This window comes from Leucopleurus acutus, assembly GCF_964270905.1.
Source record: "Leucopleurus acutus genome assembly, chromosome: 2".
Lineage (NCBI taxonomy): Eukaryota > Metazoa > Chordata > Mammalia > Artiodactyla > Delphinidae > Leucopleurus > Leucopleurus acutus.
Window position 1 is genome coordinate 184,219,315 of NC_139143.1, and position 17,921 is coordinate 184,237,235.

The following is a 17,921-nucleotide window of genomic DNA, read 5'->3' on the forward strand; positions in this document are numbered from 1 at the left end:
GGAGCCAGGAGGGGTGACAGGGCCGGGGAGCCATTCCCCACCAGGCTGGACATGAGGTGGCTCTGGGCCCATTCTCCTGACACAGTACCCAGCCCTCCCTTTGGGAGATGCCGCACAGGAGACCCTGCACGTCAGCAGTGCCCAAGTCACCTACCTCATTTCCCCAGCAAGCTTTCCTTTTCCCAATTCAAAAGGAGGAAGAAACAAGTAATTTTTCCTGTGCTACAATTTCCCAATCTTCACTCATTTGGATGTTTACAAAGACACGTCTACCAGCCACAGCCGGGCAGGGCTGGGCAGGGATGACTCAGTTGTGGACACAACCGCTGCAGGAACTCGGCTGGTGGAGGCCAAGCACTTGGAGGAGGACAGAGGGACCCTGGCTGAGGAGCCCGGGGGCTTCTTGAAGTAGGTGGCAGTGACTTGGCCCCCTCTAATTCATCTCCCAGGTGAAGTCTGTCTACAGGACGTCACTCCCAGGGAACCAGAGCCCCACACCCCCCGTCCCAGGCATGTCTTGCCTGACCTGCAGACTCCACGTGTAAGTATTGAGCACCTCCTGTGTTCTAGGCAGAGTTCTACGGCCCCTTCACCTACAGTTCATGGAGATCCTGCTCCAGCCATGCACCCACATGAGGATCCCAGAGCATTTAGTTCCCAGGAATGAATGGTGGCATTTCAAGCACCAAGAAGGCATCAACTTGGCCACCCTCTAGACCTGGGCTCAAGTCCTAGCTCAGACCACTTACTGCCGTGTGACCTTGATCTTGAACAAATCACTTCATCTCCCTGAGCCTCCATTTCCTCACCTATAGAATGTTGGGGGGAGGGGGGAGGTCCCATTCTAAGTTCCCTGCGGGGATGCTGTAATGATCAGAGTTTGGGAGTCCACCGCACCTGGCACATAGTAAATGCTCAGTAAATGCAGACTCAGAACTTAATGGTGGCCATACACTCTGCTTGCCCACGTTGGAGTCCTGCGTCTCCCCCCGGTGCAGGGGAAGCTTTCCCTGTGAAATTCCCGAAGTTCTCAGCCTCCCTCTTCCCCTTGACACCCAAAGGAAATCCCGGTGGGGCCCCAATTCCACAGCAGTTCCCAAGCTCTCCCAAGGTTGTTGCAACTTCCCACCAACCTCCCAGCCCAGCCCTTCCACTCTCCCTCCCAGCTCCTGCAGAATAATTCCTGCCTCTGAAACCAGCTCCATCACTTCACCCCTTTCTCCCCGAGAGATCTAGAGATCCGAATGCGGGGATGGGGCAGCCTCCACCCCTGCTTCACAAAACCCCTCATTTCTGACACCCCAATCACAACGGCTCACTTCCCCCTGCATGCCCCAAATTTCTCCAAACTTCCAGATTTTGTCTGACTTGTGTGAAACCCCCAAGCCCTGGCTGCGCACCTGACCCACACCTAGGACCCCCACTGAGCTTTTTGTCTTTGTAGCAGTTACCACTGGCTAAGGTGTCTCATACACTTTTTATTGTCCCTCTCAATGAGGGCAGGGCTGTGTCCCTGGCACCCAGCAGCAGTTTGAGTTCAATAAATATTTATTGAACAAATTAATGAATGAGTTTAATCTTTGCAGCTTCTCTTTGGCATAGGGGCTTATTAGATCCAATTTACAGGGGAGGAAGTGGAGACCCACCACCTGGGCTAGATGCCATGCAGTGGGCACTAGAGCCCCACGCTTACCTCCATCACAGCAATGACCATGCCCTCAGCCATCACCTGACTTCAGACCAGTCTCCCCAGTTGGGCTTTGACTCCTTGAGAGCAGTACCATGTATCCCCTCCCTTCCCAGCCCCACTGTGTTCCTCAGCACAGCTCCTGACACGCAGTAGGTGCCCTACACAGATCTGTTGCTTGAGTGACTAAATGAGGGGCTGAGTGAATGAATGCATGAATAAATTCAACTTTTCATACAGAAATTTTTTTTGTGCGGCTTCTGAAACTAGGTCTCCAACCCTCTTCATAGTCAGTGCTGTGGGAACTTAGAGGACACAGAGGTCCTGGTCCTGGATGGTCCTGGAAGGCTTTCTGGAGAAGGAGGAGAAAGTTGAAGATAGAGGTTTGGGAGTCGGGTCACTGAGCAGAGATTTCACGGTGGGGATGTGCCCTTCATATTTGGTGACTTGGGAGGAACACAGTTGGGTTTCAGAGGGGTTTCAGATACAGAAGCTATGCAGGCAGCAGGACAGGCCTGGGAGAGCCAGACTGGCAGACTCTGGCCTGTAGGCACTGGGGAATTATCGAAGGTTCTGTGAGAGAATGGCCTGGTCAGAGCTGGGCTTTGGAAAAGAAAGGTGGACAGGAGTCAGAGGACGAACTCCATGCCCTGTACATTTACTGAGCCCTGTACTTGCCCAAACAGTGCTCTATAGGGCCTGGGACTCAGGGTTGGGGCCACAGCACATTGGTGACCCCAGTCTGAGCTACAATGGAATAGTATGGCCAAATGGTTGGAAACTCAGACTCTAGCCAGATAGCCTGGGTTTGTATCCCGGTTGCACCACTTAGCAGCTGTGTGCCCTTGGGCAAGTGACTTAAGTACTCCGTGCCTCGGTTTCCTCATCTGTAACATAGGGATAATAATAGCCACCACTTCCTAGAGCATTGTGAGGTTTCAATGATATAGCCCCAAAGCCTCAATAATTGAGTTCTTTATTATTTCTCTAACGAGTGTGTGACTTCCTGGATGGCAGGGATGAAGCCTCCTACATCTCTTTTGTCTGAGCCCAGCTCACAGGGCCGCAGGGCGGCTCTCAGGGGACTTCTGATAAACACGCCTGGCCCAGGGGACCTGGTCCACCTTGAGAGTGCCCCAGTGTTCGTTCACGGGGGTCTTCCGCCTGAAGCGAGGAGCCCTCCCTTGACACCTGCCTAGGCTGTGGGTATTTCCTGAGTGAAGCATCATCTCAGTGAAAAACAGTGTCCCTGCGACAGCCTGTCGTTGCATAATCTGCCCACAGCTCTCTGTGACTTCCTGACCGGGCAGCCCCAGGGGGGCCCCTTCCTGCCCTGGAAGGTGCCAGACCCTGCGCCCCTTCTCAGGGGAGGCCCAGCAAGAACTCTCGCAGCCTCAGTTTCCCCATCTGGGAAACTAGGGCGTTGGAGCTGATTATTTCAAAAGCCTTAAATGTTCTCAAATCAGACAGATTCTGGCCCTGTCCCACTCTGATTGCGTGGATCCCTGAACGCACAGGTCGGGCCCCCGGTCCAGAGCTCACACTCCGGAGACAAACTTGGATCTGGTGATTCAGCTTCCTTGAGGTGACGTAGGGAACAATAAGAGTCGAATTATTGGGAGGAAGAAATAAGGCAATATGTGCAGTGTGGGGCACAGTGCCTGGCACCTAGTAAGATCTCAATATTCCCTGACACTCCTATTGAGGGGTGGGGGCTCCATCCCCTCCCCTTGTCTCTGGGCTCTGTGACTGCTTGACCAATAGTATGTGGCAAAAGTGATGCTATGCCCCTTTCTGGGCTCCGATTTTATGAACCTGGAAGTTTCCACTTGTTACGGGGTTGTTTGCGCTAGGAACCCAGCCACCATGATGTAAGGAAGTCCAAGCCGCTCCAGGAGAGGCCCATGAGAGAAACCCACAGCCAAACCCGGCTTGCAGCCGTCTCAGAAGTGCGTTCTCCAGTGCCAGCTAGTACTGTGTGAGCAGAGATGAGCTGTCCCCTGCCAAGCCCAGGCCAAAGTGCAGACTTGTGAGCAAAATAACCACCCATTGGTGTTTTAAGCCACTAAGTTTTGAAGTGGCTCGTGACGTAGCAGGAGATAACCAGGACAGTTAAGGTCAGTTACTAGCCGGTCAACACTTTTGAAAAACAGGGACCAGCAAGCTCATCTAGAAATATGGTCACTGTGATGTTAAGCGGTGATGTATGTAAGGTGTCTTGGCACTGAGTAAATTGCTAACAGATAATTTCCCTGCCCCTTATGCAGGATCAGCTACAGAATCTTGGGGACCCAGAGAAAAATGAAAACACAGGGCCCCTTGTTCAAAAATTATCGATTTTTCAGACATCAACAGCAGAGCATTAAACCAAGCACGGGTCCTTCTAAGCTTGGGGCCCTGTGACTGTACAGGCCACATGCCCGTGAAGCTGCAAAGCCCTTTTCCTACAATATTCTTGTCTGATTATGGGGGCCACTTTGGCTCTTGCAAAGCTGTCTTATAATAAGAACCCAAGTCTCTTACCACAGTTATTTTTTTTTTTTTTTTTTTTGCGGTACGCGGGCCTCTCACTGTTGTGGCCTCTCCCGTTGCGGAGCACAGGGCCCCGGATGCGCAGGCTGAGCGGCCGTGGCTCACGGGCCCAGCCGCTCCACAGCACGTGGGTTCTTCCCGGACCGGGGCACGAACCCGTGTCCCCTGCATCGGCAGGCGGACTGTCAACCACTGCGCCACCAGGGAAGCCCCACAATTACCTTTATTTTAACAACAGTTAAAAAAAAAAAGAAAGAAAGGAAGAATAAAAATTGGCAAGTAATCTTTACTGTTCCCTTGGACTAAAGAGTGATTCCCCGCATCAGGTCTCCGCGTATGGCTAGAGCTATCTCCACCGCAGAGCACCAAGCTGGGCCTTAGGCAGACTGGGTACCTCTATGGGGCTCAGTTTTCCCATCTGTAAAATGGGGAGGCTTGCTCTTGACATGTCTCCCTTCCTGGAGACAGGTTCTCCAGCACACGTTCTCTGTCCTGCCTGTCCTCCCAGCCTTGTGTCAACCCTGACCTCAGAATCAGACCACTGTTAAGGAAAGCAGCTTCAAGAAACAAGGCTCTGACTAGGTCAGCTCTGTGTCCTTTCTGCCTGGTCAGAGGCATCAGAAAGCCACTTGATCTCAGGAAGGTTTTACCCAGGCTCTTGCAACTGTCCCTGCCTCCCCATAAAAGAGGAATAAAATTGCCCTTCCTAAAGGAAACTGGTCCAGAAGGCATAGTGCCAGTTGGTAACTGCGATGTAGACACAGCCCCAACCACAGAGGCAGCCAGAGTTGAAGTGTTGAATTCCAGCTCTGGCACTTCCAGGCTGTGTGACAGTGGGTTGGTTGCTTAACCTCTCTTAGCCTCAATTCATAAAAGGGGGAACTGATACTCAACCTATTTACCTTTCAGTTATTATCATGAAGCCCAAATATGTAAAGAATGTAGAAAGCCTTGGGTAATCTCTAAAGCTGATAAAATGCTACATATGATGAATATCATTTACTGAACAGGAAATATGCCCGGCACCAGGCCAAGCTCTTTACCTGTCTTACTGCTGAACCTCACAACCATCTTGGAAGATAATTATTACGTCCATTTTGAAGATTAGGAAACTGAAGTTAAAAGCGTTTGAGAGCTTCACCTGAGGCCGTGTACTGGGAACTGCATTGGCCTGGAGGTTGAACTCTAATGGGCCCATTCCGCCTACATCGGAAGCAGGGGTAATGAAATGGGACAGAGGCAGGTGCTGGAGGGCTAAGGAGGAAAGGGTGGGCCTCGATGCTAAAATGACCCACACCCCACACCAAAACACAAACGCCTCCAGCCTCCAGGATCTTTTGGTTTGGGTTTTACTCTCCTGGAAGACACCCAAAGAAAGGGGAAACTGGACAGACTCCTCACTCCATGTGGTGACATCAGCTGAGGGCCCAGGGCTGCAATGTTAACCAGGAATGTAGTCTCAGCTCTCTGCCCTTTCTGAGAAAACACATCCAACAGCTTCCTGGCTACCAGCAACTGCTGCCTCTTTAGCCCAGCTTCCCTCTGAATTCGGTCAAAACGACCTTCACGGCCCCTGGTTTGCCTTTCCTGCCCATTGCTGAGATAATACCAGGATGTTTATTGTTCTAATAGGAGGAAAATAGATATAAAGAGACTGATGTTCTTACAATATTTATGATAAAATCTAAGTGCCTTACAACGGCCCATCAGGCCCTCCAGGATCTGGCCCAGCTGGCAGCCCCGCTCACCTCCCTTTCCTCTCTGCCCTGATCACTATGCTTCTACAAGGCGGTGTGCTTCCTGAACCTCAGGACCGGGAGCGCCCCACCTCAAGGCCTTGGCATTTGCAGTCCCCCTGCCTCCTGCTTTCTCGGCATGCTTGCGGGCCCCCACCTCGCCCACCCATCATGTCACTCATGCGGAGTGCAAAGGGCACCTCCTCCAAGAAGCCCTCCCTGACCACCTGGCTAGAGTTGGCCCTGGCCTCCAGACTCTCTGCCACTGTCCCGAGTGGGGCCCTCTGGTAGCACAGAGCACGATCCCACTCAAGAATGACCTTGTTCACTGATCTGGTTATGCGGTCCTGGACGGGTGGGGTGCAGGAGCCCAGGATGGGCTCGGCCGGCTGCCCCCTAAGGCCCAAGGAGCTGCCCTTGAAGCTTTTGATATTCTCACTTTGGCTTCCAGTCAAGGGTACTGACGCATTAAAGCGTTCTTCTCTGGCCCTACCTGTGAATCCCTCCCCCGACCCATCCTGGCCCCAACACCTCCCACCCCACACTTCCCCCACTGTTACATGGTAGAGGACAGGGAGGGTCAAGGAAGGGCTGGAGGAGAGAAGGCACACAAGGAACTGCGGCCAGAGAGCTGCCTCTCATCTCTGCACAGATTTTCATTTCTGTTCAGCTCAACAAATCAGGTCCCAATGACCGTGGGACAGAGAGGATGCCAGAGACACCTTCTTTAGGCTCTCGTGGCTGGAGGGATGTGCTGCAGATTCAGGCCCTTGTATTGTCTTAGGGATTGGCCCTGGCCTTAGAGATTCTAAGAACCTAGTGCAGTTTACAACCTACAAGACTGTCTTGGGAAACAACAGTTTCTTTGAATGCAATAGTTTCTGCAGGACGCTTATTACTTACTTACTGTCACTCCCTGACTACAACTGTTCAGGAAAAGGGGTGTGCCGGTTCCTTAGAGCCTGGGAACTTCTACCCTGGGCAGCAGGGGCCTTTTCTGTCTGCCCACCTGGATGTCAGAACGACCAGAGGTTAAGGAGGGGTCCGTCATCACTGGGCAGGGAAATTCGCTCTGGTTCTGGGATCGACCATGTGACAGGCAGTGGCTGGTACGATGGCCAGGCAGATTGTGAAGTCTGGGTGTGGACTGGAGTCCTGGGGGTGGGATGGGCGAGGTCTCCTTCTTCCAGCCACCAGGGGAGACATAGTCAGAGCGGGGCTTCAGGCTGGCTGCCTGTGGTGGAATGCAGGCCCCAGACTGCCCCTGAGTTGTGACCAGTTGTGAAATAGAAGCCATCTTTTATGGCAAGGCAAGAAAAATTTAAACATAAGAATTCTTCTCTGCCCTTCGGCCTCCCCTCTCCCCGCACTGTGCATTGTGTGTCTGCATTACGCATTGACCAAACCTCCCCCATCTGCAGGAATACCTGCTCAGCCATAAAGAGCAGCATTCTCCCAGCATCAGCAAGACAGCTCCTGAAAAGATAGCATTCCTTCCTGATCCTATAAGGGGTCACATGACCCACTGCGCCGGGCTTAGATCTGGATTACATAAACTGTCAATAATACGTCATTGAATGTACAGCCCTGTCTCAAAAAACTTCTATAAACTGTGTCTTGACTTCCAATGGGTAGAACCATTCTCAGAGCCTTCTGAGATGCTCTTCCCGGGGAATAAGCCTCAAATTTGGCTCAAATTAAAAATTTCCAATTCTTTCTTAGATCGACTGATTAAGTTTTCATTGACACCAGGGAGGCAGGCTGGGGCCTCCCAGCGCAGGCTCCAAGCCCACGACTCACATTCACCCCCGGTCCTCTCTGGGCTACCCAAGGCTGGGGCATTCACGCTGCTACTTTGCGACTCCCTTTTCCCCAGCTGTGGGGCTGCTGGGCCCAGCCCGGAGGGAGGAAGGCCGTGGGGAGACCAGGGATGCCTCCTGCCAATAACCAAAGGGAGCCTGAGGACGAGAGTGCTTTATTCTGGGTAGCCTCAAAGGCCGGGCCTTGGACCGACCAGGGGGTGGGAGTTCCACAGGGACAGGGTCTGCCTCCATCCACAGGGAAGAACCTCCAGCAGTGGGAAGGGCTGTCCCAGCAGGTAGGGGTCTCCCTGTCCCCAGACGCTGGCAACCTAGGTGTCTGGGGCAGAGAGGTAAAGGGGGAGCCGTTGTCTTGTGGGGAGAGAGATGGCTCGGACCCTTCTGCTCAGAGGTACTCAAATCTCAGGGAGAATTTCCTGAGCCTTATGATTGGTTTTTAAGGGAACTTATGAATTTTTAAAGGACCAACGTTTTGGCCATTGGGTGAGGGAGCCCTTGGGGGTGGGGGGTAGTGGCAGGAGGGAGCAGAGTCCTCACACTGTCCGGGCGCGGCGGGTTTTGGCCATTGTCCGGCCCACGTAAACTTCAGGTTCTGGTGTAAACGGTCTCTCACAGCATCCAGCCTCTCTCCAACTTTCCCCAAAACATCTGAGCGGTTTCAGAAACTACCCTGGTGAAGCCAGAGCCAGCCTCAACTTCCTCCAGAGACCAAACAGGCTGGTGAGTAAACAGCGGCCTTCCCGGGGCCGGCTTCCAACGGGTAATTCCAGCAGTCTCCAGGCTGCCTGCGACTCAGTGCCCCGGGCCTCATCTGCCCGCACTCCCTTCCCAAGACCACTTGTTTGTTGCCATGAGTCTGAGAGCCCTGGGGAGAGCAGGAAGAAGCCCCAGGTCAGGGCACTTGACTCCTTTGTGTGAAACGTAAAAATCCTAAAGTCCAGACTGAACTACGAAATGCTCTTTCTTTTCCGGCAGAATGTCAGTGAAACCAAGTAGTCTTCTGACACCCACACCCCCATCATGGGTGCTGATCAGCTAGAGCCAAAGGCAGGGCCTGGTACCACCAGGATCTGTGCACGTGGCAGATCTGGGGAAGACGCATCTTTGGTGGCCCGGGACAGAGCACAGGTGCCCACAGAGCGGGTAAGGACCCAAGAAGGGTCCACAGTTCCCCTTGTCCACGCAGGGAGGGAGCCCCCCTGGGCAAAGCAGAGCAGGCCCTTCTCCAGGCAGCAGCTGGGTGGGCGGGTCTCCAGCCAGGCAGGGGCACCATGGCTGCAAAGAATCTGCAGGTCTCTGGGTCCCGAGATGCCTCCTGCTGCGGCAACAGTGATGTGTGCTGGGCCCTGGGCCCACCGTGGGGGCTACAGAACAGGGGAGGGCTGGCAGCAGCAGAATGCAGGGTGCCCAGGCCCTGCTGGCTGCCTGTTGCCCCAACACACAGCACTGTTCAGATCTAGCCCCTTGGTTGTCTCTGCCGCACAGGCCCGGGCTGCCCAGGGTCTGGGTTGGGGGGCAGCTGGGTGGGGAGGCAGGTACAGACGAGCAGAGCCCCCTGCGTTGATAGGCTGGGTCTACCGCTGGATGCTGGAACCTCACCTCAGGCCAGATGGGCCTCTGCCACCAGGTGGGTGCTACCAGCTTGGTGCCACCAGGGTCACCGTGGCCTCCCAGAGGCACCCAGCTGCCCTCTCAGCCCCAGCCCAGGCCAGGCCTCATTTCCCAGAGGCGGTCGTGGGCAAGGGGTCCTCCTTCCCTTCCTCCTCCACCGAGAACATGACGTCCCCACAGCTGCCTGCCAGTGGTTCCGTCTCCTGCTCTGGGTAGTGGGGGGCATGGTCCACCTCCAGATCCTCCTCGAACTCGGGCCCTGCCGGCCCCACCGGGCCCTGGCCCTCAGGCACCTTGGCCTTCACGGTCCCCACAATCACGGTGTCAGCCTTCATGATGTAGATGTTCTCTGCAAGGCAAAAGGGTGGGGGAGATGAGACAGGAGCTCCAGCTGGATGGAAGCAAGGAGGCAGAGGAGGGTCCCAGTCCCAGCTCTGCCACTTCTGCTGTGTGGCCTCAGGCAGATGGCACAGCCTCTCTGATACACAGTAGGCCCTGCCGACTTCACAGGTATCCTGAGGCTCAAAGGAGATAAAACAGCTAGGAACTGTGTGCTGAGGGGTTAAGGACGGGCCCACGTATAGGAAGTGCTTGTGATTTTCTCGACACTTCTGCCAAGATGGGGTAGAAGAGAAGACAACGGGGTTAGGAGAGAAAGGAAGCCATGGGGAGAAATTGGAGAATGACATGGACACCAATAGCACCAGTGAACACTCGCGGAGTTTAGCCGGATGCCGTTCCAGATGCTTTTCACACATTAGCTCCCGAATCCTCACGTCACTTCCACAAGGTAGATAGTCTATCGTGATCCCCATTTACAGATAAAGAATCTGGAGCCCAGAGATGTTAAATGACCTGCCCAAGGTCACCAGGTAGTTAGTAGAAATCCCCAAAGAAACTCCACTCTGCCCAGCTGCCCTTTCAGTTCACATCCATGTGCCTAAAGCAGAAACCTGGGGTGGGGGGCGGGTGGTGGTGGCAAGGGGAGAGCAACATGTCCTGGTTTGCCTGAGATGCTCCTACTGGCTTTAGTATTGAAAGTTCCACATCCCAGGAACCTCTTCAGTCTGGCAAACCCAGACAGATGGTCACACCCTGCAGAAACCTCAACGCTGTTAATAATCACCAACAGCCTATGACCTGGACAGCTTTGCAGGGGCTGGTATAGCTTGACGTTTATTGCTTATTGCCATGTGCCTGCCTAGCACATAGGGCTGCTTGTGGGGCTCGCGTGGATGAAAAGGCAGCCCAGCCTCTTAGAGGCATGATCCCCCACGGTCTGCTGACCACCTGCTACTAGGGCTTTGGAGTCTCAGGGGAGCTAAGTAAGGTGCCCAAGAAGCTGGGACGTGGGGAGCCTGGCCTTCACCCAGGTCAGCTAACTCCAAACACCAGCAGCCCAGCTTCTGATGGCCTTGAGCTCAGGGCAGGGTACGAGCTCCCAGCCGCTCAGCCCTGGAACTCTCTCTGGAGTCCGAATGGGGAAGCTCAAGAGGGAACTTGAGTGCTAGGGTGGGGCAGGGAGCTCGGGATACCTGCCTCTCTGAGGAACCCAGTTACACCCCTCCAATTCAGGAACCCCCCAGAGATTCTGGGGGCCCCCACACGCTCAACCCCATTGCATAATGCCAGTTCTTCTGTTTTGGTCTTTGATACTTCCAGGATAGAGAGAAGTGTTCAAAATAGCAGTGAGAACTAGAGGGAAGGCTACAAGCGTGAAACAAGCTATGGGCTGGGAGCCCCCCCTACACCCCAAAAGAGAGAGCGTGGCCTCAAGCCACATACCCTCCATCAAGACCTGCAGGTCTTTTGCCCTGGGAACCTGACCAAAAGGGCTGGCAACAGATGGGAGCCAGTGATGGTGAGGGACAGGGGACCCCAGGAGGTGAGAAAGAGCACAGAGGAGGCCGCACAGTGCTAGAGGAGATGAGACAGACAGACAGACAGACATAGAGGAGTAGGGGTGTGGAAGAAGAGGAGTGGGTTTGTCCAGGGAGAAGCAGCCAAAGCTGGGGGCCAGGCTGTGATCCCCTCACATTCCTCGGGTCCTGATTCCTCTAGCTCTCTCCCCCATCACAGGGCTGCCCACTCCCAAGTTGGGAGAGGAGGGTCTTCCAGAAGTTGCTTGGACTTCCTGCCCCACCCAGGGCTCCAGAATCCAAGGAAGTTGTCCTGGACGGGGAGGGGGATGAAGATGAGGGGAAGGGGCTCCCCTTGCCCGGTGCCCAGGGGTAGAGGGGTAAAGCGCAACCAGAGTTTGGTCCCCTTGGGAACTGTACAAGGGGGTACTCCTCTAGGGAGGTGTCAGGAGAACAAAGGGCTCACCATCTCTTGAATGTCCCAAGAGAATCTCCAACCTGCTTACCAGCCAGGCTTACAGGCCAGGCTGCCCAAGCCCCAGCCCACCTGGGAGCCTGGTGCCTCCCTCCCCCTTCCCCCCCAAACACTCCCAGAGCCCCAGCCCTGTGGTTCCAGGCACTGCACTCAGCATTGACTCAAATGTTCAAATTAGGACTTCTTAGGAAATTTGCAGGAGATGCTTTCAGTGGTATTTCCCAAAATACATTCTTTTCCAGTAAAACTTGCTGAAAGCTACAATTCCAAAAGTTTCAGTTTGGTGCTAAGGGTTCTGCCCTAAAGCGTTCTATCCACCAATCCCTGCCACACAAATGTGTAGGACGATCACAAATGCCTCTTTGGAATTATCTCAGTGATGGTTAACCCTCCAAAGACAGAGATGGAGCCAATTAAGACCCTGCCCCCGGGGAACTAACAGCCAAGTGGGTGGGGGTGGGGGTGGGGAAGGAGGCTGCAAACACACACTGCTGGGTGCTTAGGACACTAGGAGGGGAGGCCTGGGCTCTGGGGCCACACAGCACAGGGGCGTCTCCTAGACAGGAGAGTGGAGAGGGCAGGGAGGGCTTCCTGGAGGAGGAGGCAAATAAACAGGGTCCTCAGGACATCAAGAATTAACTAGATTCAAGGAGGTGGAGTTGGCTGTTTCAGGTGAGAAGGCAGCGCCCCCGGAGCTCAGAAGTGAGAAAGGGCTCCGGTGATTAGGAAACTGACATTGAGTGGGAGGAAGGAGCAGACCTGTGGGGTGGGGAGGCTGGCAAGCCTGGTGGGGAGGAGGCAGCTTAAATGCCGGAATAAGAAGCCTGGAATTCACCCTGCAGGTACCAGGGACCCCCTGGAGGGCTTCAAGCAGGGGTGCAATATGGGCAGGTAACCATTTTGGTAGAAACGTTCTGGTTGTAGCAGGGTGGAGAGGAGGGGGAGAGAGGCAAGGAGGACTTCGGGACCGGAAGTTTCGTCCTGGCTGGAGGGTGGCTGCAGTTCGGGGCGCGCTGGCCTCCGGGTTCCACTGCAGGGTACTGATGCTGACAGACCGGGGGGTTTCGGAGCCTGCAGCCATGCTGCCACTTGGTAGCTGTGTGACTGGGAAAATCACTTCTCTCCCCTGAACCACTGTTTCCCCAATTGGAAAAAGGAGGGAAAGACCCCATCCTCGGAAGGCTGTGTGACAAGAGGTGACGAGCGTGCCATGCCCAAATGCGTCAGCCAAGCGGCAGCTCTTACTTCCCTGATGTCTCCCTCCATCCCCCTCAGGGGCCCTTCGTTGGGGGCTGGGCTGGCGGTTACTTTCCCTCTAATCAGAGCAGGCACCAGGCAGGGGGAGCCCCCCCCACCAGGACGACTTCATGCACATCATTTCACGGATTTTCACGATGGGCTCCGTGAAGGCAGAACTCGGCTGTCCCTACCTTACAGAAATTTACACCGGGATGAAGAGGTGGCGGCAGCTGCTCCGTACCCCCTGAGAAGAGCTTAACTCCACAGAAATTGTCTCCTACTCATGAGGGCTGGTGGAGGAACCCCTGCCTCTTCCTTGCTGGGCCTTCCGTCCTCAGGGTCTCTAGTCCCCGCTGGGGGCTCAGGGCCCATCTCTCCTGCCCCTGAGCACCCCAGGACCCCCCAAACAGGCCGACTCACCAATCCTGTTGTTGGTGTGCTCCGCGGTCCCTCGGGGCTCAGGAAGGTCCATGGAGGTGGAGGGGCTGCTGGCTGGGCTGGCCTCCAGCAGCTGCAGGCTCTCCAGGTTGGGGCAGGTCTCCACAGCTGGGGGGCTCGTTAACCCCTGCTCCTCAAGGCCCGGCTCTGCCACCGATACCCTCCCGATCAGCTGCAGTGGGCACAGAGGAAATGGTGCTGATGCAGGATGCCCCAACCTCCCCCAGTCTCTGAGCTGGGGAACCCCTGTTCCTTCATCTCCATAGACCCCAGTGAGTCTCCCTCTCTGCCTTAAAGCCGTCATGCACTACCCTGGGCTTCTCAGCCTTGATAGCCTGACATACCTGAGTGTGGGACCCTGTGAAGTCACGTTGTTTTTAACTTGTACTAAATAATGATACTGTCAGCATTGCATACAATGCTTACCAGGTGCGTGGCCCTTGACATGTGTTAGTCCTTAACAACCACTCTACAAGGTGGCTAATATTAGCACCCTCCCCATTTTACAGATCAGGAAACTGAGGCACAGAAGAGTCAAGTAGGGGCTTCCCTGGTGGTGCAGTGGTTGAGAATCTGCCTGCTAATGCAGGGGACACGGGTTTGAGCCCTGGTCTGGCAAGATCCCACATGCCGCGGAGCAACTGGGCCTGTGAGCCACAACTACTGAGCCTGCGCGTCTGGAGCCTGTGCTCCGCAACAAGAGAGGCCGCGATAGTGAGAGGCCCGTGCACCGCGATGAAGAGTGGCCCCTGCTTGCCACAACTAGAGAAAGCCCTCACACAGAAGCGAAGACCCAACACAGCAAAAATAAATAAAAATTAATAAACTCCTACCCCAAACATCTAAAAAAAAAAGACAAGTCAAGTAGCTTGCTCAGGGTTAGTTGGTAAGTGTCCGGCCAGTGCTTGAACCCCACCCAGTATCTCGCTTTGGAATCCATGCATGTTAGCCCCAGTCTACAAGTATCAGCTCCAGGCCCACCCCAACTCCCCTGCTCCTGGGACAGCAGCCTTTTATGATCACACTAATGTATTCTAAAAACAGTTACGTCGCAGGAAAATGTCGGTTTCATTTTTCACTTTTCTGTAAGTGCCAAGGAGAAGTGCTCTTGTAAAATGTTCTAATGTAAATACCATTTACCTTCAGCCTTCAAAAGGGAATGAGTTTGAGTAAGGCAGAAAGTATAGCTACATAATCCTGAGTATTCTTTTTTTTTTAATTTATTTATTCATTTTATTTTTGGCCGCACTGGGTCTTTGTTGCTGCATGCAGGCTTCCTCTAGTTGCAGTGAGTGAAGTGCGTGGGCTTCTCATTGTGGTGGCTTCTCTTGCTGCAGAGCACGGGCTCTAGGCACACAGGCTTCAGTAGTTGTGGCACGAGGGCTCAGTAGTTGTGGCTTGCAGGCTCTAGAGCGCAGGCTCAGTAGTTGTGGCGTACGGGCTTAGTTGCTCCGAGGCATGTGGGATCTTCCTGGACCAGGGCTCGAAACCGTGTCCCTTGCATTAGCAGGCGGATTCTTAACCACTGCGCCACCAGGGAAGTCCCCTGAATATTCTTTTAAAATTTGAAGTCCAAAAGACGGCATTCTTGAACATGTTACTATTAATGCTTTGGCCCACGTGGCCAAAAGGTATTTGATTATCTTACAAATCGTTAAATACCTTTTCATGAAATTTCTTGGCCTCATAACAGCAACCTGTCTGACCCAAGCATGTCTGAATGTGATCTCCCATGATTTGAACCTGAACTTGTATTGTGGTTCCATCTATTATGTTTAAAGATAAAGGATGGAAACCGTTCTCATGTACGAAAATTTGAGTTAAAAGAAAGTAACAGGGCTTCCCTGGTGGCGCAGTGGTTGAGAGTCCGCCTGCCGATGCAGGGGACGCGGGTTCGTGCCCCGGTCCGGGAGGATCCCACATGCCGCGGAGCGGCTGGGCCCGTGAGCCATGGCCGCTGAGCCTGCGTGTCTGGAGCCTGTGCTCCGCAACGGGAGAGGCCACAACAGTGAGAGGCCCGCGTACCACAAAAAAAAAAAAAAAAAAAAAAAAAGAAAGTAACAGAGAACTGATAAGTGGAAAAGAAAAAAAGCGGGCGAACCGTACACACCTGAGACCCAGCCCATATGGTGTGATTTGTCCTGCTTCCCCCCTCAGCTGCGGAGGGCAGTGCCCCTGCTCCCCCCCCCCCCCGCACTGGTGCCCGTGCTGCCCCTGGGAGGCTGGGCACAGAGCAGGGCGCCAGGACAAGCCCAATGAGGGCCTGGTGTATGCGCCGCATCTTGGGTGGTTGCAGGACCAGCAGTAACATGTGCGAAGCCCCCAGCCCAGCGCCTGCACACGGCGAGTGCTTCATAAAAGGCAGGTGAAAATGCTCTTGCTAGGAGGCAGCTCAGGGTAACAGTTCAGAGCACCAGCTTCGGAGTCACACAAACCAGGCCTCAAATCCTAGCTGATGTATTTTCCAACCGTGGAAGCACCTTTCCTGTCTGGGCCCCCGTTTCCTCTTCCATACAGTGGGACAACAGTACCAACGTCTGTGTTTTGTAAGGACTACCCAGAATAGCTTCAAGAAAGCACGAAGCCAGGTGCCTGGTGCACCGTAAGTGCTCCACGTGAGAAAAGCTCAAGTTTCAGAAGTTCGTGCTGCTGATTCGACATCCCAGCTTTGAGGACGAGACTCACGGAGGAGTGATGGAGAAAGGGGGGAATGAACACAGCCTTCCCTCTGACCACACCTGGCACCCACATGGCCAAAACCAAACCCACTGTCTGGCAGGCCCTTCTGGAAGTCCCCGGCAGGATGAGCCAGGAACCAAGGCTGCTGTCTGGGGTGGGGCTCTGCATCCTCCGCCAGGGCCTGGCTCAGGCCCCACTGTGCTCAGCGCTCCCTGCGTGGGGCAGACCCAGCCTGAACTTGCAGGGGAACCTGCACCTGGGCCCTGGGAGGGCTGGGATCCACGCAGCCGCTCTCAGAACCAGCAGATCTGCTAGGGAAGGAGTCAGAGTTGGGGGCACAAAGCTGGGGTGGAGGCAAGGGAGGGGCTACTTACTGTCGGGTTCCTCCCGGGCCTGGAATCTGCAAAGAACAAAAGAGCAGTGACTTCACCAAGGAGGGTCTGGCAGCTGCCTGGCCCTGCCCCCCCGCCACCTGTGGGCAAATGCCCCCTCCACTGCCCCCAGGGTGGCAGCTGGTGCCTCGGTCAGACCTGGAGAGCAGTGGACGGGTTTCAGGCCCAGGGCACAGGGGCTCACTTCCCAGCGGCAGCCAGAGAACGGGGGAGTCACCTCTCTTCCAGCCACCAAGCCCCTCAGCACACCGGACCCCTGCACAGCCCTCCCACTCCCACACACGCACAGGACTGGTTCAGGACGAGCGCGCACCCCAGCTGGAGCCGAAGACACTTCTGCTGGGTCAGAAGTTGGTCTGTGGCTGCTGCTACCACCTGGTGGCCTCCAGGGGCTGGAGAGGCCAGAACGGCCCGGAGCACCATGTGAAACTCACACGGAGGACCCCTAGGCGATAGAGAGCGGGTGACAGATCCTGGGGACCTTTTCTTAGGCCTGCATCGGACATGCCTAAAGCCAGTGGACCCCGGAGCCCTTTTGGCTCAGGCCAGCGTGAGTTCAGTTTTCTATCACGTGTGCCTGAAATAGCCCACGTGACCGGTCTCACCAGTCATCCCACCCTCTGGTGGGCTCAGTATGCAATGATCCTTAGGGCACAACCTTTTTCTTCTCATCCCAAACCCCACCCTCCTCTCCAACTTTCCTCTCGTATTAAACTGGGCTCCGGGTCATGGTCAAGTATATGCTGACATTTAATCATGGCCCAGTGGCCACCTGGGAAAGCTGGAGATGGTACCAGTCTCCTGTCTAAGCCAGGGCGAGTCGACTCCTAGGAGCTGACCGTCCTCTGGGGGCACACGGCCTCTTACGACTCCCGAAGAAATCACCTAGAGACTTGGCTTTTGTTGCTATTCCGTGTGCACACCTAACCAGAGAAACCTCGTGAAAAGAGGCCAGCATGCCAGCTAAGTCACCCCTGGAAGACCGTCTGACCTCAGCCCCTCTAGGGAATGAGCATCCCCGAATCCTAGCAGAAACCCTCACTGGAGGTCGACTGACCACGAAAATACAAGGCGGGCAGTTTGAACCTGCTGTGTGGACACCAGGTCAGTCTGGAGGACACTCTTCCATGTCCCTTTTAAATGACCATCAGCAGGTAAAGTGTCTAAAGGGGAAATGGATCAGAATAATGATCAAAAGAAGCACATGTGTAAAATGACACAATTCTTGACTCTCGATTTAACAAATCTGGTAACTGCTGTTGCCAGCAGAGTGGTCACCTTGAGAGGCCGGGGCCCCTCCCACGAGGCAGCCACTGTCCATCGCCCGAGCCAGCACTTTGAGAAACACTGTCTGGCCTGAGGCACATTCTTTTAAAGGATGTCAGTGAAGCCAAATCTTCGTCCTTTGAGAGTGATTTTGACTTTTGCAAACAGCCAACTGTCATTCGCAGCA

General features: G+C 54.6%; 1 protein-coding gene across 1 annotated transcript in view; it reads right to left on the reverse strand.

Annotated features, from left to right (window-relative positions):
* Positions 1–9,490: 9,490 nt before the first annotated feature.
* Positions 9,491–17,921, reverse strand: part of TNFRSF8 (TNF receptor superfamily member 8) — a gene marked incomplete at both ends in the record, with an annotated part of 63,703 nt that continues 55,272 nt past the window's right edge. The window contains 3 exons of the mRNA XM_082860184.1: positions 9,491–9,735; positions 13,380–13,569; positions 16,451–16,476. Coding sequence (XP_082716310.1) covers positions 9,491–9,735; positions 13,380–13,569; positions 16,451–16,476 — 461 coding nt within the window. The remainder of the gene's footprint in view (positions 9,736–13,379; positions 13,570–16,450; positions 16,477–17,921) is intronic.